We start from the raw sequence: 22,804 nt of genomic DNA, 5'->3' as shown, positions 1-22,804 counted from the left end.
CGTCCCATTTTTGGCAGCAAAATTGCCCCAGTTAATCACGAGCAACTGTAACTTCTTCAGGCTGGTGATGTATTTAATATTTTATTCTTGTTATCTCTAGACAGTTTTCATTACTCTTTCATCTGAGGCGATTAGGCATAGCCTCTATTAACGTCATTATTAAATGACATCTTCCCTAAGTTGAAAAAAAAATCATCAGGTAACAGGAAGAATAAACTGAAAAATATGTCTTTGCTGGAGGGGTTAAATGAACAAGTTTGGAAGTATTATATAGACATGGGACCATTCAGGGCTTTGCTAAAATATGCTCCAAATGGGACTTCATTAGAGTGAAGTACCTTGTGTGGAAATACTTATGAAGCTTAAGTGAAGTGCACAAAAAAACTGAAGACAGTTTACGATAAACCCTTACTGTATGTGCCACCTCAACTGCAGTAATGTAACTCTCATTTGTGCCTTGTGTATTTCAGTTGCAGAAAACTCTTGGCTCCATGTCGTTTGAGCACATGGAGACAATCACGGACCTGATCAAGGAGTACACCCTGAGAACTCAGGCCTCACAGGGACTTGAGAGGTAGGCCATGAGGGAATACACAAGGTGGATCGTCCATTGCACCTCAGTCCTGGGATCTTTTCCGTGTTGTAGGGATGGCCTGTTCTACTGGTGTGAGGGACTTGAATACTTTGGTTGCCATATGACAGTACCAATCTTCCATGCAGTCACTGAACTTTAAAATGCAAACATTATAAGTCAAGTAGTAGTGGTAGTTGTCATCCCATGTTCATCTAGATGTGAACCCAATGAACTGCAGACTAAAGTTGCCCTTCTGCAGCCCACCTTCTTCCTTTTGGTGGATAGGGAGGGAGTTAAGGGACATTTGTATAACTGGATGGCCAGTCATAACGGTGCCACCATATGTCGGAGTCCCTCTTTGTTGCTACACTATAAAGAAAATGGATTATAGGAAGTAAAAGATGATGCAGAGTAGACACTGGTAACACTGACTGAGGCATCCCCACAACACATGAGAATATGCTAGTTAAGAGACAGAAGGGGCACATTACATGGACCATTCTGTACCTTAATACTATGTCATATGCTCTTAGAGCAGACTTTTTCAGCCTTCCCAGTACCATTACATCGTATTATTATTTTGTTCTTGCTTCCTTCAGTCACTGCTATTCAGATCAGAAAAAACCATATCATAATAGAATAGGAGTTACTGTATTAAGCTGCTTGAGTTTTAAAAATCTTCTTAACCTAAATGTAATCATCTGGAGGTAGCAAGAAAAGTTTAGCATTATAAAGAAGTAATGTTGTCAGTTTATTTTGATGCTGTTGTATGAAGTAGGTCAATATGTTACAGATTTTGCCTTTTTTTTTTTTTTTTTTTTTTTTTTTTTTTAATGAGATTGCATTAATTACATATTACATGCTTTTTGTGAGACTGCATGGACTTTTACAGATACAGGGATATGTCTTACCATTTGCATGTCAGTTATTGCATTGTGTGAAGTTTTCCATTTTGTATGTTTGCATGAACTTTTCCAAATATACAGTACTAGCAAGGGTACCCAGCATTCCCCTCCCCTTCCTTATTTATCTTCCTCCTCCTGTCCCTTCCCCCCATCTCTGTCTCTCTTTCTCTCTCTCTTTCTCCCCTTCATCCTTCTCTCATTCCCCCTCCCTATTTGTCTGACTCTAACTACTCTGCCTCCCCTCCCTCAAACCATCGGTCTTTTTGGTCTTAAAACCTTCCTTGGGTCATAAGACCAAAAAAGACGAACACTTCAATCCTATTTGTTCTGGTTCAGTCTTTCTTTCTACTCCAGAAAGATCATGTACCTCACATGCTTTTGAAGAGGGATTATAAGAGGTCCAGGAACTTTCTATTTCAGCTTTCACAGACTAGCGCACAGTATGTGTGCTTACTTGTTTACTATCACCTGTGACCTAAAATGACCTCAGAGTCAACCTCACATAGCCTGTGTCCAAACTGGCAGTCATGTGAGTGAATGCACCTAGTTACAGCACACAGGAATTGAGCTAAGCTCATATTGTTGTGTCTATGTGTCAACTTTGATATGATTTTCTGTGTGTGTGTATGTGTGTGTGTGTCCGTGCGCACGCGCACGTACCTGTGTGCACGTGTGCGTGCATGCGGGACTTTAGATGAAAGAACAAGGAAAATGGGAAGGTTGTAAAGAGAGGGTTGCAGAACATGGTCATCTTTCCACTCAAGCAGAACTTAGCCATCAGGTTTAGAAGAGGCAAGGAAAGGACAGTGCCCCCTCCTTTTCATCGAGCATGCTGTCCTAATTTCCAGATTGGTGTAAGTTGGCTAAAATTTTGTATTTTGGGTGTGGTGTGGTCTTACTGTGGGCACTGTATTGTCTTAAGTGTTACAGAGAAATGGAAAATATTAAAGGAATGGAAAGCATCCCCTTCCTGATCAAGTTACAAGCTTTGTAGAAGTTGCTAAAATCTTTCTGTTTATGTATTAGGCATGTTGCTACAGTGTTGTTATGGATGATGTGTTGTCTCAAGTGTTGCAGAGATCCAGGTAAAGCACACAGTCTGGATATCATAACTAAATAAAAGTGGTTGGGAGAGAAAAAACAGGAAAGATATTTAAGTTCTTTATGTCTCTGATATTTTAGACCATAGTACTCAGAGTCTATCTTCAGAGGCTGTACCTAAGGATGGGTTCTTTTTAGTCTGAAATATTAGAAATATAAATAACTGAATTTTCCCTTTGTTTACTCTCCCATCGATCTTATCTTTCTGTCATGATGGACTATATTTTCATTAGTTGATGGGGCTGTGTAGTTCTTCATCTTTAACTTGTATATTTCTCCCTATGACAAGGTAATATTTGAAGTTATTTATTTGCAGTCTGTGCCCAAATGTAAAAAAATAAAATAAAATAAAAAATAACATACAAGAAATTAATAAGGTGTAACATGCAATTAAGTCATGAAGGAAAAGGTGCCAGAAGATCATGTAAGGTGACATTGTACAGTATATCCATTAGATGAGTGCTTTGTGTGGTTGTAAGTCAGTTGGCATTGCGTCAGTATTTGTGTGTGGAAAAAGTAAGTTGAGAGGCATTTGAGTCATTGCTTTGATTCATCCCATTGGTGCTGGAGTGGGATGCCTTCATGTGGTGGCACCAGTATAACTTGACTTGCTTCACTGCCTGGTTATACAAGCATCCCTCAGCTCCCTCTTTGTCATCCAAATGAAAGAAGGCATACAGTACAGCAGGAGGGCAGCTTCAGCCTACAGTCCACCAGGTTCATGTCCAGATAAGCGTGGAGTTACAATTACTAATCATCTCTATAACCCCTTCACTGCAGTGCTAATTAAACAACTTTACTAACCAGTAGAATGACTCCTCATAGTGAAGGGGCTCAGAAGTAGTCTTTAATTGTTTCAGTGTATATGAAATGTCCTTCCTAAACTGATTAAAATTTTCAGGAAGTAGCAAAAGTAAAATAAGAAATACTTTATTTGATTGAAGGAGTATATTGCCTTGAGCTGTGTCTGATATTCTTTGGTTTTATGTGAGAAATGAATTGTGTACAGTATAAAGAATTACTGTTTTTAATTCAGGGGCTGTTTGATATTCTGTTTGTTGGGTTTAGTTCATTTTGTTATGTGCCTTGGTGCTGAAGAGAGACACCTTCATGCAGTGGCCCCAGTATAACTGAGCGGCCCCACTGCTCATTTATACAAACTTCCCTCAACTGCCTGTCTGTCCTCCCTCCAAAAGAATGGTAAGCTGCTAACTTCAGACAGCAGTTCACTTGGTTTGCATTCACATAAGCTGGGGCTACACAACAAAAACAGCCAAATTCTGTGCTTGTTTATTCTGTGCATTGTCATTGTGCCCACTATCATATACAGTCAAGTTGCCTATGGCGCATGCTTCTATGCCACAATTTCTATGACACGGCAAGGTGCCAGACCTCCCAAAACAAACCACGTGCATAAACTATACCTATGGCACAGGCGCAGCAAGGTTTGACACGTGTGGGCAAATTCTCCTGGCGGCGAGCTACCCTGTTTGTAAACAAAGAAGATGGCGAACCACTTCAGCTCCATACTACAAGTGCTTCAACTGTAGACTATTTTCTCTCTTATGAGGAGGTTAAACTTCACCATATTCATTGTGTTAAGTAATGAAACATTAAAGATTCTTTGGGTATTGGGATTAGTTTATAGGTTTGTTCGTAAAACCGCTATGAATGGGTTAGTGACGAAGCACCTATCTCTGAGCTAAGATGAAGTATAATGCCTCCCATCATCATCATCATGTATATAAGAATGATTATTAATGTGTTAAATATGAGTTTTGTTGACACTGGAGGATACAGACTTTATCAAATAAACTTCTTCAATCAGTGCTTGACCAGGCAGCCTCCGCCATCTTTAATGTTTTGGTTGGTCAGCTGATCTGTGTCTACTTGGCTGAGCTTTTTTTCGCTCGATCTGCAGCGCGTGGTATTGCCCAAGTAGACACAAGGCTAATCACCATCCAGTTTTTTGTGCCTATTCGTTTCATTTTGTTTCGTTTTTAAAGGCTCCAACATGCTTGCATGTGTCAGCCTTGGTCACCTGATGGCGGCTCTCCACGCTGCACGATCCATTGCAGCCTCCCTGTTCAGTCCCTTAACCCTAAGATCACACTTAATGACCTCATCCCATGTCTTTCTCGGTCTACCCCTCATAACCCCACCCCCAGTATTAACACTTCTCACCTTCCTCACCCAATTATCATCCCCCATCCTCTCCACCTGTCCAAACCACCTCAATCTACCTCTCCTCATCACAACACCAATACACTCCAGTCCCATCCTACCTCTCAACTCTTCCATCGTAAACCCAGCCCCTCCAGGCCTTGGACGCAGGGACGCACTGCACATCCACCTAATCATTGTCATTTCTGTACGTCTGAGCCAGCGAATAACTTCCTCCTTCACTGCCCAGTCTCACTACCATACAGCATTACACTCCTAACACATGCTTCATGCAAAGACCCCTTAGCACGTAGGGAGAGCCCTCTCAATGTCAGGAGAGGCAAGAGCTCCCTGAACTTCTTCCAACCACTTCTCACCCTAGCCACAGAGCTAGCTCCAGCCCCACCTCCAGCACACAACATGTCTCCCAAGTAACAAAACTCTTCCACACACTCAAGAGATTCACCAGCAAGTTCAGTCCTTTCACGTCTGACAATCTCCACCTGCTAACCCCGGCACGCCGTACACATATAATCAGCATTATCTCACAGTCTGCCTCTGATACCACTACATCTCTTATGCACCCATTTATCACACACACCGCACAAGATGGAATTACTTCCCACGCCCTTGTGGCAAACTGCGCATGGCCACTCTCCCTCGTGTTTGACAGTACCGCCACCAACCCTACAGTAGATATCATCACTTTTGTTTTATCTGCATTTACCCTTAAACCCTTTTGCCCCATAATACATGCATTGGCTGATTGCTTGACTGTGTGCATGTGTAAAGTGGGGTGAAAAGAGGGACTTTGGGCAAATGTCCAGAACCAAATTCCATTTTTCCTATAGGTTTAGTTATTTCATGGCACAGTTTTCAATGGCACGGGCATGATCCAGAACCAATTAGTCGCGCCTTAGGGGACTTGACTGTATAATGAAGTGCACTGGACACTCTAGTTTTAATAATTGGCTTATTATAACTATAACAGTGCTTATTCTCCTCTTATGCTTTATTTCTCTCTCATATCTGTTGTCTGACCCTTGAGTCCTAGAGTTTATCTAAGGTGACTGTCATGGGACACACCTCCAGGTCGCTCAGTGTTTCTCTTGTCATTCCAAGCCTTCTACCCTCATGTACAGTTGGCATCAGAAATCCTTTCTTCATCTAGGGCTTTAAGTGTGGGTAATGTGAAGCAGTTGACAGTGATAACTTGTTCGTCCCACATGCCATTGTCATCCGTGTTGGATGCTGTTGATTTACAAGACTGATTTTCAAAGTTTGTGAATGAAAAAAAAAAAAGTAACAGGATTAACAACAGAACTTTTGATGTTGAGTGTACCTCTCAACTCGGTTTTTGGTATATATTGGTGTTTTGTGAAAATTTGTGGAGTAGATGAAGGAAAATGAAAAAGATGAGATGAAGTTCCCTTACTGAGTGTGCAGCTTTTTCTGAGTGTGGATTTTTTTTTAAATCTTTGATGAATAAGGTTGCTTTATATATTGCCTGTTTACTGAATCTGAGTAATGTACCTTCACTGTGGTCTGTCCCAAGTGTGGATAGCTTTATTTTATATTGTTACTGAATGTGGACATAGTATATTAAGACTGCAGATGAAGTTTAACCCATTTGTCTTGAGAATATTAGTTTTATAGTATCCTTGCTATCTTCAGGCAGTTTTGTTTCATTATGATAGGTTTTCAGACAGGAAGCTTTTGATACTACCTTCATTGATCGTAGCTGTACTTGGGGCTCTCTTAATATTTTCTCTTCCACCCCCTTTCCAATTAACTACCCAATCCTGTTCTTGTCTAGCTGTCAGAGCCCTTAATACAGATTTTCAAGAGCTTTCTGGATTCAGGGTATCTTCCATAGCTCCAGAGTATAAAATACATGACAGAGTCCGCCACACCCAGAGGATATCCACAGGAAGATTGTGTATTTTAAAGCTTTGAAGCCCCAGGTCATGCCAGAGAATGTCATTTATATTTTTGTAAGTTCCAGAGTTTTTGTCTGCATGAGAATGGTTTAGCATACTGCAGTTCAAAAGATTTCCATTATGCTGGACAACATATAATTTTTGTCTGCTTAGGAATGTTTTTTTTTTTTTTTTTTTATGTAAGGAAGAAGGAACCAAAGGCCATGAGCCCACAGTAACAGCTCCCTCCAAGACAAAAACAAAATACAATAGAGAGCCAAATTCAAGATCCGATCATTTTGAGATGCCTGGACACACTGCATTTGAAAGACTGGAGATCATAGGCAGCAGGAAATACAGACAGAGGGAGACAGTTCCATAGTTGACCTGTTGCATAAATGAAAGACTGGGAGTAACGGTTAACTCTTGCATTCGAGACTTGGACAGAAAAGGGATGAGAGTTTGCTGCCAGACGAGTGCTACGCGCTCGTCGTAGAGGTGGAGGAATGCAAGCAGACAGTTCAGAGGAGCAGTGACCATTAAAGTAGCGATAGAAAAGAGATAAAGATGCAACAGTGCGGCGAAGAGACAGAGGTTGAAGGGAGTCAGTAAGAGGAGGAGAGTTAATAAGACGAAAAGCCTTTGACTCCACCCTATTGAGAAGAGCTGTATGTGGGGAGCCTCCCCACACATGAGAGTTGTACTCCACACAGGGGCGGATAAAACCCCTGTATAGAGGCAACAATTGTGCAGGGGTAAAGAAAGAGTGGAGTTGGCTTAGCACACCCAATCTCTTGGAAGCAGATTTTACAAGAGATGTAATATGATCTTTCCAAGATAAGTCCCAAGTAAATGAAACCCCAAGCATGTTCAAGGATGATGCAGGATTTAGCTGAATATTATTAAACATTAGTGGGTATACCTGTGGAAGATTTTGTCGGGTTGATAGGTGTAAGAACTGAGTCTTAGATGCATTAAAAACAACCATATTATTTTTACCCCAGTCAGAGATACGAGCCAAGTCAGACATTAGGTGTGCCATAGCCTCATCCCTTGTTTCTTGAAGTAACTGTTGAGATGGGCGTTGCTGAATAAAATTATATGGAGATGCAAGATTCAAATGAAAAAAAGACATTGAAGGGGTAAAACCACTTTCATGGGAAGTCCTCACTACAAGTCAGGGATATGTGTTATTATGCCATGACTTAACATACACTTGGTACAACACAAACTCTCAAATCCAAAATGCTTGGATCCAAAGGCCTTGTGGAAAGTTTCATGATAGCTAATAAGAAAATTTTGTAATCAATAGCCAACAGTAGCATTAACAATAAATATTAAACTGTACCTTTTATTAGTAATATATTATCTGTTCTTATGCCTGTCAAAAAAAAAAAAAAAAAAAAGAACATCATATGCATTTCTTGTATGAGGACGGGATATCATCATGTCCTGTTATACAAAAAGTATTGTGGAAAGTAGAGATTTTCAAAATTTAGATGTTCGGATTTGATAGTTTTTACAGTAATATAGGCTTAAACTGGAGGAAAGTGTTGAAGCAACATCATAGGTAGTAATAAAACTTTAATTAGAAAATTTTACTTTATTTACTGAGGATGTAACAGAAAAAATTTAGATAAGAACATACTTTGTTACTGTACAACATGGTTTGAACCATTTCTGCTGCAGACTTACAGCCATTTTTAAATTTCAGACGAAGATCTGCACTGTCTCTGACGGGAGCATTGCCTTCCCATCCTGGGGTTACTGATGTGAAGGATAAGGTTAGCAAGATGTTCTCCACTACCAACACACTCCACAACAAAGCACAGGCCATCAATGTCAGTCTTCCTGGCTTTCTTAAGAAAAAGTAGTCTTCGCTATGGTGGACTGTGGCCACTTCAGCTGGACATATGCAGAGATCATTTGTAGAGATTATTTTAGAAGACTATCTCCACCACTAGCACACTGCACAACAGAGCACAGGCCATCAGTGTCAGTCTTCAAGGCTTCCTGAAGAAAAAGTAATCCAGGTAGGAGTTGGTATTCAGCCTGGTGGACTGCATATAAAGGTACTGTATCTGACTATTTCAGCTGGGCACTCCCAGAGATCTTTTGTTCATTTGTAGAGGTTATTTTGGAAGATTGTCTCCACTACCAACACACTCCTCAGCAAAGCACGGGCTATCAGTGTCAGTCCAGTTTTTTTTATGTTTTATTTTCCTGGTGTATATATCTTTGAACCAGTGGACAGCAGCCACTTATTGCAGACATGCCCAGAGATCATTTGCAGAGATGGTTTTTGAAGTGTGTGTATTATGTGAATATTGTGAAGAAGTGTTTTGTGGTGTGTAGGTTGGCATTACAGTTGTGGCTTATTGGGTTGTGCGTAGGTTGCAGTGTTTTAGATGAGACTAGGATTGACTTACCATATGTATAATAAAAGTTCAGCATCTTTCTAATCTGTAAGTGAATGCTGCACAGATGTAAGTATTTTTGGAAGCATAATTGATTTCAGCTCCTTTTTCCATTGTTGTTGTTATACATTCTTCAGGGGATAAGGAGGCACAGAACATTTCTGTAATATAATAGTGGAGCCACCCATTTACATTAGTGCCACTGCATAACAGCATCCCTCTGCAGCATCCTCATTCGCCGTGATGACACTTTTCATACCACATCGCCCTACCACCAGATGACAAAGTTCAGATTAGGGGAAGGAATCTGATAATAAAGGAGTTCATGGAGACTGCCTTTTAACCTATTCTTTACGCTGAATCTCTTCTTTGCTGAACAAAATTGTGTGGCAGTAGCATCAGTGAAACAAAAAGCTGTCATCACCCTGAACAAAAAACAGTGGCCAGACTCCAGCATGCCCATTTTAAAATATATTTATTTATATATACATTTTTTAATATGTATAACACAGGGCATAGATGTGATAGTAAATTCCCTCTTCCTTTTTCCTTGACTTTCAGTCATGTTATTGAAACTTGGCTTTGTAAATTTTGTTGTGTGGGTTTTTAAATAAGAATATTTCTATGTTCTGTACACTTTTGTATTTGAATTTTGTTGCATGACTGTTGGAATAATTTGGCTGTGAATTTTAAATGTAAATTTAGGTGTATGAATTGGCTTTGTGCATGTTCCTTTGTGAGTTGTGTTTGGTGAGTTTTCATGTGTGAATTGGGTTCTAATATTTTCCTCATTTGACTTTATCACTTTAGTTTTGTGTAGGAGTTAATTACTGAATAAATCATGGAGAGTTTGAGGAAAGTAAGATTATAAAATGTTGTATTATTTCTGTCTCTTCAGAACAGAGAAGGATTACCAAGAAATATGTTTCTTTGAGTCACCATGTCAGGCAGTAAAAAGATAGATAAATGGATAGTTATATATATAATGCAGTGTCTGGTTAAATGGAAGTTAGTGTACTGTATCTGATTTGTATGAATAATTAGTATGGATGAATGTGACTGCTGCACAGTTTTTGTACAATATATTGTGCCTTGTATGAATGGGTAGTGACTGGTGGTGGTGTGGTTAGAACACCCTGTTGGATGACAGCCTTGTATAGGTTTGATCCCCCAAGAGGTAAGTGAAGGTTTTTCAATTATGTAATGCCACCAAGGGGAGTAGGTTGGTCATTTACCCTTAAATACACTGGATTGTTGTAGTCTGACATTGGGACTTTACACTTTGAAGGAGGTAAGAGGACATTGGATCTTATTGTTTATAAATGGATGAGATAGAGGAGTGCATGGAAGAAGGTGGTGGTGAGTGGTTGTAGAAAGACTAGGAGGATTGTGTGTGAGGAGAGTTTGATTGATGTGATCCTCTGGAGAGTTTATCCCTTAATGGGGTACTGATGAATGAACTGGATGAGTATATGAAGGAGGGACGCATAGAGTGCCAGAAGGGGAGGGAGTGGTGATTGAAAGGCTTGGAGGGTTGCAGAAAAAGACTACCGGTATGGTAAATTTTTTGTCTTTGAAGAGTTTGTGTTTTGTATCTAATAGAAGTACAGTAGATGAAGGTGAGAGAGAAGGATGCCGTCAAGTAGTGGCACCAACATAACTAGCTATTGCATGGTTATACACACTTCTCTCGAGTCACTCCCTGTATCCCAAAAGTATGATGATGGACTGTAGGTGAAGGGCAGCTTAGCCTGCTGTTCAGCAGGTTCATGTAAGTGATGAGCCTGGGGCTACCACTACAGTAACAAGAACTGTATATGGAAAGGAGGATTACATGTAACAGGGAGGCTTGAAGTAGTAGGAGGGTGTTCTGCAGTAGTGTAGCTATGGGGGGGCATAGGAGGGACCAAGGGTATCCAGGCCCCCCCAGTCAGACCCTTGGTCCCCCACCTACCCTCCCCATTTTGAAATTTCAGATTACTTAATGTTTGGACCTGTGTAACATTGGAAACATCCAAATTAGGGCTTGGCCTTACCTTGGCCCCCCACCCTTCCTCATCTGTTGAGGCTTGGCTATGTCACTGGTGTGGTGGTAATGGTGACAGTCACACAAAGGGAACCTTGAGTTTTTAGAGTTTGAATTTTCATGTCTGGTAAAGTCAGGGTATGAAGTATCTTCCTTGTTTTGTCTATCTATCTATAGCCAAATTCCTTTATCCAGGAAGGGAAGGCAACAGATGAACTGCCTTTAAGTCATCCTATGCTCCCATATTAGAATGTCCTCTTTTCAACTGGCACCTTCTCATTCATATACCTCTCCACCCTATTTGTCTGTGTAACCAAAGGTTAGAAAGGTACCCACTTCCCTGACTGTATTAGCGGTTTAACTGGTGGAGAAAATGAGGCAAGGAGACTTGAAATGGCCAGAAGGAATGGTGATGAGTGGTGCGAGTTGCACAGAGAGCGCTGTGATAAATTGTTGACTTTGGTAGTTTGTATTTTGTATCTGGCACCAATAGACTGAGTGGAGAACAAGAGGAAAAGCACCTGTATTCTTTTTGGTTAACGCTTCAATCTGATAAAATATTACTCATTTTATTCTTAATATTTCCATACTATTATATTTAGATTTGGAGATACTTTTCAAATTGGGGAGGTTAGATATAGCCATCATTTACCCATTTATCACACGAGGTCTCCCAACAGCTGAATAAAATCATCTGGCTGTAGCAAATATAAATCAGTATATAAAGCACATCACCAGATTGAAAGGCTTAAGGCAGCTCCCCAACACTTATTCCCTACTGATTTGATTCTGTGTCTGGTATGTCAATAAGTTTTTGCATGTTACTTTTGGAATCTGTGTTGATAGACTGTATAGGTAATTTATTAGAGAATAATAAGCAGCTTTTCCTTACCAATTTACTTCTGCATTTGGTATGTTACTCTGTTTTTTTGGGTTAGTATTGAAATCTGCGTCATGAAAAGATACTGTATACTGTACAGTCATGGACCAAGAACCCTGGACAGGTGAGGCGAGGCAAATGTCATATTTTGTCTTTTCCCCCGGCTTGTCTGTCACTCTTCATTCATGACTCCTTTCCCCCATCCCCTCCACTCTCCATCCCGTTTACCCTCTCTTCATAGCACCTGCCAGGCTGCACTCCCCATCCCCCCTTCCCTGCCCCCACACACGCCGGTTCACTAATCCGCCTACCTTGAACCGTGTGTGTGTGTGTGTGTGTGTGTGTGTGTGTGTGTGTGTGTGTGTGTGTGTGTGTGTGCATCCTTGGCACAAGCAACTCCCTACATTTTTCCGATCACAACCCATCCCTCCCTCTTCCCTACGGCTACTCTTCTAACACACACACACACACACACACACACACACACACACACACACACACACACACACACACACACACACACACACACACACACATGAGATGCTCATTTTCATTCTTTGTATACACAGCTGCTCTCTCTCTCTCTCTCTCTCTCTCTCTCTGTTTTTCAAGATTCTGTAGGAGTGAATAGTAATGTCAGTGCAAAGTATGCCTTTATTATTGTGATATAAGTATTATGAAGTAAAACTTAGGAATATATTTAAAGAAAACAACTGCAGTAGGCTGGTTGGCCCATGCGAGGCAACTCCTCCTGTTTTGGATCTGCATACGAGAGAGAGAGAGAGAGAAGTGAAGAGTGACCACTTGTCCCTCCATCTCTCTCTCTCTCTCTCTCTCTCAGTAATCTGTAGCAGTGAATAATAATGTCAGTGCAAAGTATGCCTTTACTGTGATATAAGCATTACAAATTAAAACACTGGAACATATTTAGAGGAAACAACTGCAGGAAATCCTCTCGAGACGTCAGCATGTGCAACTGTCATTATTTCCCTGCGGGCCAATTAACGTCCACCATCATTCTTGCCTACTCCCTTCTGCCACCATTTTCGCCAGTTCTTCTCATCTTTACTTTCCAATTCAGAGCATGCCATTCGTTATGATAATAATTGCACACACACACACACACACACACACACACACACACACACACACACACACACACACACACACACACACACACACACACACACGCGAATACGTAGAGAAGAAGAAAGGAACTTTGAAAAAGGTATAATAGACAAATGCAAGGATGAAACCAAACTGTTCTATAGATTTGTTAATGGCAAATTGAAACAAAGGGAAGGAATCACTAAATTGAAAGTAGAAGGAGAGGTCTATAAAGATGCAGCAATGCAAGCTGAAATAATGAACAAATGTTTCCAATCAGTTTTCACTAATGAAAAAGAGTTTGTGGAAGGGGAGGGAGTGATTAGAAATGTACCGGTGATAAAAGATATAAAAGTGGAGGTACAGGAAGTGTACAAATTATTGGAAACCCAAGATGTAAGGAAAGCCCCAGGACCTGATGGAATTTCTAATTGGGTACTGAAGGAATGCAGCGAACAACTGGCAGATAAAATTCACAGTTTAATCATGTGTTCTCTGGAAGAGGGGAAAGTGCCACAAGAATGGAAGAGGGCCAATGTGGTACCAATTTATAAGGGAGGAAACAGGGAAGAACCCCTGAATTATACAGGTAGACCAGTGTCTCTAACCAGCATGGTCGCAAAATTGTGTGAGAGAATCCTGAAAGACAGATGGATAAAATATCTAGAAGAGATGAATATTTTGGCTGAATGTCAGTTTGGATTCAGAAGTGGAAGGTCATGTGTTTCTAACTTGTTGAGCTTTTACTCAAGAGTGATTGACTTGGTGCAGGAGAGAGATGGTTGGGTGGATTGTGTGTACTTAGACTTAGAGAAGGCCTTTGACAAGGTACCTCATAAGAGACTAATGTGGAAACTAGAATATATAGGAGGACTGAAGGGGAAACTTCTGGAATGGATGAGAGACTTTTTGAGAGACAGACAAATGAGGACAGTAATAAAGGATAGGATGTCTGGATGGAGGGAAGTAACAAGTGGAGTCCCTCAAGGCTCGGTGTTGGTGCCAGTAATGTTCCTGATTTACGTAAATGATATGGTAGATGGAGTGAACAGTTATGCAAGTCTGTTCGCTGATGATGTAAAGATCTTGAGGAAGATAGAGGTTGAGGAGGATTGTAAAATACTGCAGGAGGATTTGGATAGGATACACGATTGGAGCCGGACGTGGAAAATGAAATTTAATGTAAAGAAATGTAAAATATTGGAAATGGGTAAAAGTACCAGGAGGCCATCAATGAATTATTTGTTGGGTAATGAATTAATCACAAAAAGGAGAGAAGAGAAAGATTTGGGAATGCTGGTCCAAGATAGTTTGTCACCTGAAAAGCACATTAATAAGATAGTTAGAGAGACATATAAACTCCTGAATGACATAAGAGTAGCATTTCATTATATGGATGAGATGAAAAAATTGATAGTGGCCATGATCCGCCCCAGGTTAGAATATGCAACGGTAGTGTGATGCCCACACAAAAAGAAAGATATAAACAAGATTGAGAGAATACAAAGAACAGCAACCAAGATGGTCCCCAGTCTGGCAGATCTGTCATACAGAGAGAGGCTGGAAAAGCTGGATTTGCCTTCCTTAGATGAAAGGAGAAAGAGGGGAGACATGATTGCAGTGTTCAGGACCATGAATGGAGTAGATAAAATTGACCGAGAAGATCTGTTTTTATGGGATAAGAGAGCAACAAGAGGACACGGAATGAAATTGAAAAAGTCAAGCTGCTTGAAGGATATCAAGAAATATAGCTTTCCTTACAGAAGTATAGATTTATGGAATAGCCTGGACAAAGAGATCATCCAGTCTAAAAACTTAAACGAGTTTAAAGCTGAATTTGACTTACTGAGAAACACCGATGGGAACCCACTAGCATAGTATATTTCGTGTGTATCTCAATTAGGTATATTGGGTAAATACGTAAGTATTTGGAACGACTTAGACAAAAAGGTGGTGCAGGAGAGAAACATTCATGTGTGTAAAAGTAAACTAGACAAATGTGGATATGGAGACAGGACAACACGAGCATCGCTCAATTCCTGTATACTACAAATAGGTAAATACACACACACACACACACACACACACACACACACACACACACACACACACACACACACACACACACACACACACACACACACACACACACATATATATATATATATATATATATATATATATATATATATATATATCTATATATATATATATATATATATATATATATATATATATATATATATATATAAAAGACAGAGACAGAGAGATGGTAGATGGGGGAGGGAGGAGGGAGAGAAGAAAGGATGGAAGCAAGGGTTTAGATTGAGAGAGAGAGAGAGAGAGAGATGGTAGATGGGGAGGGAGGAGGGAGAAAAGAAAGGATGGAAGCAAGTGTTTAGTTGAGAGAGAGAGAGAGAGAGAGAGAGATGCCACCATTTTCGCCAGACTCCACTATATTTCTCCTCATCTTTACTTTCCGATTCAGATCATGCCAGTAGTCTTGAAGATCATGATAATAATTCCACACACACACACACAGATATATATATATATATAGAGAGAGAGCAGGGATTGAGAGAGAGGTGAGGAGTGTCCACTTGTACCCTGGGAATGACCAGCCTTCCCAGGTCATATGGGTAGGACGGAGAGGAGGTGAGGGAAGGAAGGGGATGGGGGGGTATGGTTCATATGGACGAAGATTTAGTGGAAAAATCGAAAAGGAAAAGGAAACTATCAGCTCAGCCCTTGAGTGTCCAGGTTTCTGTGTCCATGACTGTACCTGTAAATAACATGGAAGAGAATAATAGTCCACATGCAAAATTTATTGCTAAGGAAGAAGTGTTATGAAGCCTCCTAAACCAATGAGAATACATCCAGAGGAGGCTTGAAGTGGTAGAAGAGTGATGATGAGTGGTGAGGGTAACACAGGGGGAACTATGATAGGAAGAATTGTAATGAAGACTGCTCGTGCCGTGAGTATGATGGAGCATTGTTGGAGAGCGACACCTTCTTGCAGTGGCACCTTTTTAACTGGGTGGCAGGCCTGCTTGATTATACAAATGTCCTGAAAAGAACATGGTGGACTGTAGAATTGCAGCTTTAGCTTGCAGTCTAAAGATTTTATGTTCACATGAGCTGGGGCCACAACAGCAGTAGGAGTAGCATGTGTATGTTCACAGAAAATGAAAGAGGCATGAAGGCAGAGGGCATGGAGTAACACTGGCGAGTGATTAGCGTTGTTGTTGTGGCTTCAGACTCATGTGGATGTAAACCCGAAGGACTTCAGGAACTGGCCACTTCACCTGGGTTCTCCCAGAGATCTTCTGTTGAGGTTCCATTGAAGGATTGTTTATTGTGAAAGTGAAATTCATGAGGTGAGTGTGTTGTGGTGTGGGAGTGCATTATACTGAGGGCATAGTGGATTGTTTAGGATTTTTTTATGTTTAGGGTAAGTTGAAGGATTGCCTGTGAAAGTAAGGATTTTTTTATGTTTAAGGTAAGTTGAAGGATTGTCTGTGAAAGTGAAGTGAAGGAGGTGGGTGTGTTTTTTGTGGTGTGGTGCTGCATTACAATGTGGGCATAGTGGATCTTGACTTTTGTGTGTGTGTGTGTGTGTGTGTGTTGGTTTAATGGTTAGAGTGTCCAAGCTGGAGAGAGGGTCTTTCATAGGTTTGATCCCCAAGAGGTAATTAGAATTTTGTTGATCATGTAATGATACCATAAAAAGCTAGCTGGTCATCTAGCCTTGTGTACTGGTCTGTGGAAGACTAGCCTCGGGGCCCTACATCTTGACTGGGGTATAAGGTGATTGGCTTTTATTGGCTTTTAAATTTTAATTGAATTAAAAATGGATAGGTGGATAAATAGATAAGCATTCAGGGGTAACTCTTGCATTTATTCTTGAGTGTGCCTTTTCACTCATTTTCTCTTTACTGTGATATTATATTCATTATCATTAAGGAAGATTATTATTATTAGTTTTAGCTTGTCACTATCATTAGTATTAACATCTTATTCTCCTTTAGTTCAGTGGCTTTTATTCATCCATCCATCCATCATCCAATCCTACGTTGCCCCGTAAGGAGCGTAGAAGCCCGGGGCTAGGCAGTTGATTACTATTATTATTTTGCATCAGCCATTTTATTACAGCATATATGGTAAATCTTATGACAGACTTCTTGTACTGAAAGGATAGAAATAGTCCTCCTTGCCATCTAAGAATTATACCTTCATTTGGAAATGTTGATCCACACATTAAGTGTAGTGCTGCCATCAGGTAACTCTACATTCTTTGAGTGACACACTTAATAGTTTTCTATAACCCAGGAAACCATTTACTGTACTACACTGCATGGTAATCATAAACAGTAACTAAATGACGCCTGGTGGTGTACTGGGTTAAGGTACTCCACCTGGATAGGACCCATGTTGCTTAAAGTCCAAGGAATGGTTGGAGTTGATAGGTCACATGGTGCCACTCAGGGGTGAGCAAGGCTGGTCACCTCTTAAATGTTGGCACTAAGTAGCCTAGTCTCGGGGCCTCTGTGCTCCTGATAGGATAGAAAAAAAAGTTGGATGATTGATGGATGGTTCGAAAGATATAACAGTTTTAGTCTAATTAGGGTCGAGGTTGGGCTGGAACTGTTTTATTTTCCCAATAAACATTTTCATGTGTGATACAACATTTGAACAGTTTACTGCTTCATTTTGATGATGTATTTTTTATTTTTTTGCTGCTGTTTAACCTCTTCACTACTGTTGACACCCTTTTAGTTGATTTTAGCTCTCAGATAGTTTTATTCAGTGTAGAGGAAACCTAATGGACTGGAGAGGTTGGATGTTGCCATAGTTAATTCCTTCACTACCACTGAAAATAAGAATTGATAATTAAAATTATCTACCACTAGCTTGCTTAAGATGAAAAGTACCTCACTGGAGTGAAGGGATTGACTTTGCTACCAGTTAGTGGTTAGATATAGCCTTCATTAATCCCATCAGTACAAGAGGTGTTTCCTAAACTGAATACAGTTTGTCTGGAGCCAGCAAGGGAAATATGGAAAGGTATGTTATCGTATTGATGGGATTATCTGCACTGTGGTATCAGGATGCAATCTTGAATAACCCTTTCACTTTCCATAAGCTAAACTAAATCATCTGGCAGTACCAAGGATACATTAAAGCCCCTTTAAAGTGGACTTCCATTAAGGCAGACAAGTAAAGCAAGGCAGACATTTTCAAAGTGAGTAAACATAGCCATACGCAAGGCAACAAGCATGGGCCTGTAGCCTTGTCACTGTTTATTTAGTTGCCCTTTCTTTTGATGCTGATTGCATAAAATACTGTGTAAGCTTTTTAAATAGTGAAACATGTTATGGAGGCAAGCTGTTAAATTCTGGTACAATTGGCTCCAGGTATTTTGAGAGACATTGCCAAGGCTATGGCAGCAGTCAGTCAAAGGTCATGGAGTTTGCATGACAATGTATGAACTACAGGAGCTTCTAATGAAATTAATTTTTACCACCACGTGATGTAACCAGCTGCAGTCGGCAAGCTGCTGGATGCAGCCACAGCCATGGTAAATGTGTTTTGATATACCTGGAATCATTTGTACCTGTACCATATTATAAATCTGCTATATAATGAACAATCCATTATGGTAGACACCCTTCCCCCCAGTTACTCTGCCTTAAATGGGTTTTATTGTACAGTCCTGATAGTGTTTGGGTTAAAGGGTACTTTTAAGCCAAGGGGTCTGGTAAGAGCCGGATGGGTTGGTATGCTGTGACTTATTAACCCATTGAGGCTGGGGACGTCTTTTTCATTGCATTGTTGCCATGTGACAATATTATTGAACATAGACTTTAAACTGAAGGGGTTAGATATAGCGTAAATGGACCCCTACAATGAGAGAAACTTTTTAAGTTGAAAAATAATTGTCTCATTGTAGCAAGAATGTATTGATAAGGACATTATCTGGCTTGAAGGGGTTAGTGGGTCTCCATTTCCTTTATACTGTAAGATTTGTACATTTAATTTTCTGTTAGATGTGTTTGTTGCCATTATTGTACTTATTTAGAGCTTTAGATGACATTATGCAATATTTATACTGAAATATTTGGTAATATATTAATCAGAAAAGACATTTATGTTTGTTAGCCGAGTAGCCTCTTGTACATGAGAGGTCTTTCTGATGATAATATTTTGTCGTACTCATTCCAATCCAGTGATGAATTTTTCATATTGTCTTCAGGTAGTTTTAGTAAGCCTTTGGGAGACTTTTTAAATTGGAGGGGTCAGATATGGCTTTCATTACCCCTTCATAACAATAAGTCTTCCCAAAGCTGAGTAAAGTGGCCTGGAGGTAGCACAAATAAACCAGTAAAGCATGTAATCTGATGGAAGTGGTAAGGGACATCCCCTGAATTCACTGACATATTTAAAAACCATATTATTCATCTTAGGAGAGATTTCTGAGCTGGAGGTGTTAGCAGTAGCCTTCAGTAACCCTTTCTGCTACAAGAGATCTCCTGTACCCCATTGAATCTTAAATTATTTTATTTTTGGGTTATTCTTGGTGCTACAGTTCAGCCTCCTAGATGCAAAATGCTTAGGTCCAAAGGCCTTATGGAAAGTAAAATATTTTGAAATATGCAATTGTAATGTAAATTATTGAGAAAATTATGTAATAGTCTGCAGTATTTTTAACAGTATATACAATGAAGTTCCATGTATGGTAATTCCGAGTGAGGGCGAAGCCCTTGTGAGTCTCTTGTGAAGTACTGTAGTGGCATTTTCTCATATATGAGCTGCCCGACCTGGCCCGGCCCAACTGTAATACTTTTGAGAAACTTACATCTCAGCAACCACAGGGCCGATCATTTCGTGGTTTGCACTGTATGATAGTCCAATTCTTTAAGATTTCTTTTTGACAGGTGTCAGTACACCCAGGCAGTGCACGTGACGCGCCAAATGCAGCATGTCGAAAATCTTCAAAAGAGGGCCACAGGCCAGACTGTGTGTTTTAAAAGCATGAAACTTGGTGGTAGATAGCCATCAATATACTCTAGGCATCGTCGAGGTGTAAGGTGACATATCAGTGCTTTCGGATTTAAATGGCCTCGCTCGTACCTCGTCGACAAAGGCGTTTTACTGGTTTGGTATATACAATTATTCTTTTCCATGTCCTTAAAAAAAAAAAAATTTGAAAGATTAAAAAAATAATAATAAGCATTGCTTGTAAGAGGACAAGTGATATCACATTTCCCCTATCACAAGGAAAAGTATTTAGGAAAGTGGAGATTTTTGGATTTCCGATTTGGGAGTTTGTACTATACCAGATTATTATGTTCAACTTGGGAAAGGCCTCTTGTGTTGAAGGGTTTTTTAAGGCTATATCTAACCCTACCCATTCAAAAGTCTGTCTTACAGTTTGTAAAATTGACAGGAGATTGCTAGAGTAAATTGAGAAAGACACACCCAGGCTGGATAGGTTAAGCTGAATGAAAGCTCAGTATCAATAAAATAAAAATGGCTTCTTTGGATTGAAGCTGTTTAAGTTTGCCAGGCTATGGATGTAAGTTGTATAAAGTTTATGTAATAAAAATGACTTTCCATCACTTTAGGTCTTATACAGTAAAGTACTTAATTTACATTACACTATATCAGCATTCATTTAGGCCCCTTAACTTATATTTGGTTCATCTCACAGCGCCGGTTCTGCTTACCAAATTTGGCCCACTAGGCACTCAGTGATTTGGCTCCGGAGCTTCAACTAGATATGGCCCATAAGTGTTAAATTTGAGAGATAGATTATGCAAGAGTATTGTACAGTGGGTCCCCCATATATATAGCCCTTTTTTTTTTTTTTTTTTCCTCAGTCTACATCTGAGTGAGAAGTATTACCCAGTATGAGTTCCATTGCTACCTATAATCTGGTTTGCTAATTATCCCTTTTTTTTTTTTTTTTTTTTTTTTTTTTTTTTTTTTTTAATGCAAAGAAGAAAGACCCAGAGGCAAGAATTTTGCAGAGTTGTTCTTTTCTAGAGCAAAGTAAAGAAAAGAGAGCCCAATTCAAGATTCATCCATCTCAAGATGCTTGGACATGTTGCTGTTAACAGCCCGGGGGTCATAGGCAGAAACAGATTGAAAAAGTCAATTCCTGAGTTGACCTGTTGCATACATGAAAGACTGAGAGTATTTGTTAACTATTGCAATAGAGAGTTGGACAGTACCTGAATCTGTTGTAAGAAAAAGTTGTGGCATTTTTTAACAGATCCCTGCTTAATTACAAGGACTACCTGATTCTTAGATGCATCATCTAGTCTTTCTCCTTCCCTGTTTTTGGATCCCACCTCTCTCCATCTTTAGGTAGGAGTATTGGTTCAGGACAATGGTGGTGACAGTGGTGGTGATGATGTGATGGGTGGTGATGATGATGAATGATGATGATGATGATGATGTATCTCCAGACAGTGTGGACCTAATTTGCACTCTTAAGATATAAAATTATCAAGCTTCTGTTGTTGTGTCTGGTAAGAGGGATTATTAAAACAGAGTATCCTCATATAGTATAGTTTAATGGTGTTTTAAAATATCATAACTCTCTGTACAACCAGTACTGTAAATTAGGAGAAACTGGCAAATCAGCTTCATTGGTTGCAGTGGAGGTTTAACTGTTATTAAGGTACAACCCTGGGAAGTACATCCATGAGAGTGAACTGTGACCATGAGCTTGGCAACTATGGGCATAAAACCTTTACCTGGTCCAAATTTTTGTCCTTTTGCAGCTTATTTCATATAGTTCAGTGGAAGAAAAAGACCTTACTGTGGCTCTGCATTTTTTCCATACCACTTCTTGCTGACTAGCACTTAAACTCAGCATTTAAGATGGAGAGATACCAGATTTAGGCCAGGTGTGAATGAATAGAGTATAGCAACACAACAATCACTCTTTGGCAGGGACCTTGGCCACAAGTATGGTAAACAGAATCGTAGTCCAAGTATAGATTCTCACAGTTTTACAAATCATGTTATACATCCTAGAATTCTTTTTCCCCAATAACTTCCAGTAAATGTTGGGAAGTAATTAGCTGGTTTTGTCACTTGGTTTAATCTCCAGTCCATAGAAAACATCAGCTGTGCCATGGCCAACCTTAGCATGGTGATTCCTTGACTCCTTCAGTCCATTGGTGCATTATTTATTTTATTCCTGTCATCTCCAGACAAATGTACTCAGCTTTAGAGAGATTTCTTGAACTGGAAGGGGTAGACATGACCCTCATTAATCCTTTTACTGCAAGAAGTCTCCCCAAAGCCGAATAAAATCATGTGAAAATAGCAAGACTAAATGAAACACAAACATGTCATGTGATTCAAATGGTTACGAGGAACATGACTTGAATTTTATGTTAATTGCAGAAAACAGTGTAAAACAAGATGACATTTATCAAGGAATCAAGGACCTCTTGCATAAGATTATGAAGCCTCTCGCACGTCTGCTGTTTGGTGTCTGTTAACAAGGAGTATCATAAAAGAATTTCCTTGTACAGTAATTTTTTCTTTTTAGGTCACCTTTTCCAATAGTTTTTTTCATTTTAAATTCCTCAGTAGATTACACAAATTTGGCCCAATAACTCCTACACCCAAAGAAGGTCATCTGTATTATATTCATGTCACCTCCAGATTATTTTATTTATTTTCTGAAGGACTT

General features: G+C 39.8%; 1 protein-coding gene across 1 annotated transcript in view; it reads left to right on the top strand.

Annotated features, from left to right (window-relative positions):
* LOC145400694 (RAB11-binding protein RELCH homolog) overlaps positions 1-8,536 on the top strand; it is a 37,911-nt gene extending 29,375 nt beyond the window's left edge. Inside the window, exons 10-11 of the mRNA XM_080273130.1 lie at positions 471-574; positions 8,377-8,536. Coding sequence (XP_080129256.1) covers positions 471-574; positions 8,377-8,536 — 264 coding nt within the window. The remainder of the gene's footprint in view (positions 1-470; positions 575-8,376) is intronic.
* Positions 8,537-22,804: the final 14,268 nt, after the last annotated feature.

This window comes from Coenobita brevimanus, chromosome 53 (genome assembly GCF_032717465.1).
Source record: "Coenobita brevimanus isolate Jiangsu-jjx chromosome 53, ASM3271746v2, whole genome shotgun sequence".
NCBI classification, from domain to species: Eukaryota; Metazoa; Arthropoda; class Malacostraca; order Decapoda; family Coenobitidae; genus Coenobita; species Coenobita brevimanus.
Note: the sequence above shows the minus strand (reverse complement) of the source record. Positions and strands in the feature narration are given on the sequence as shown.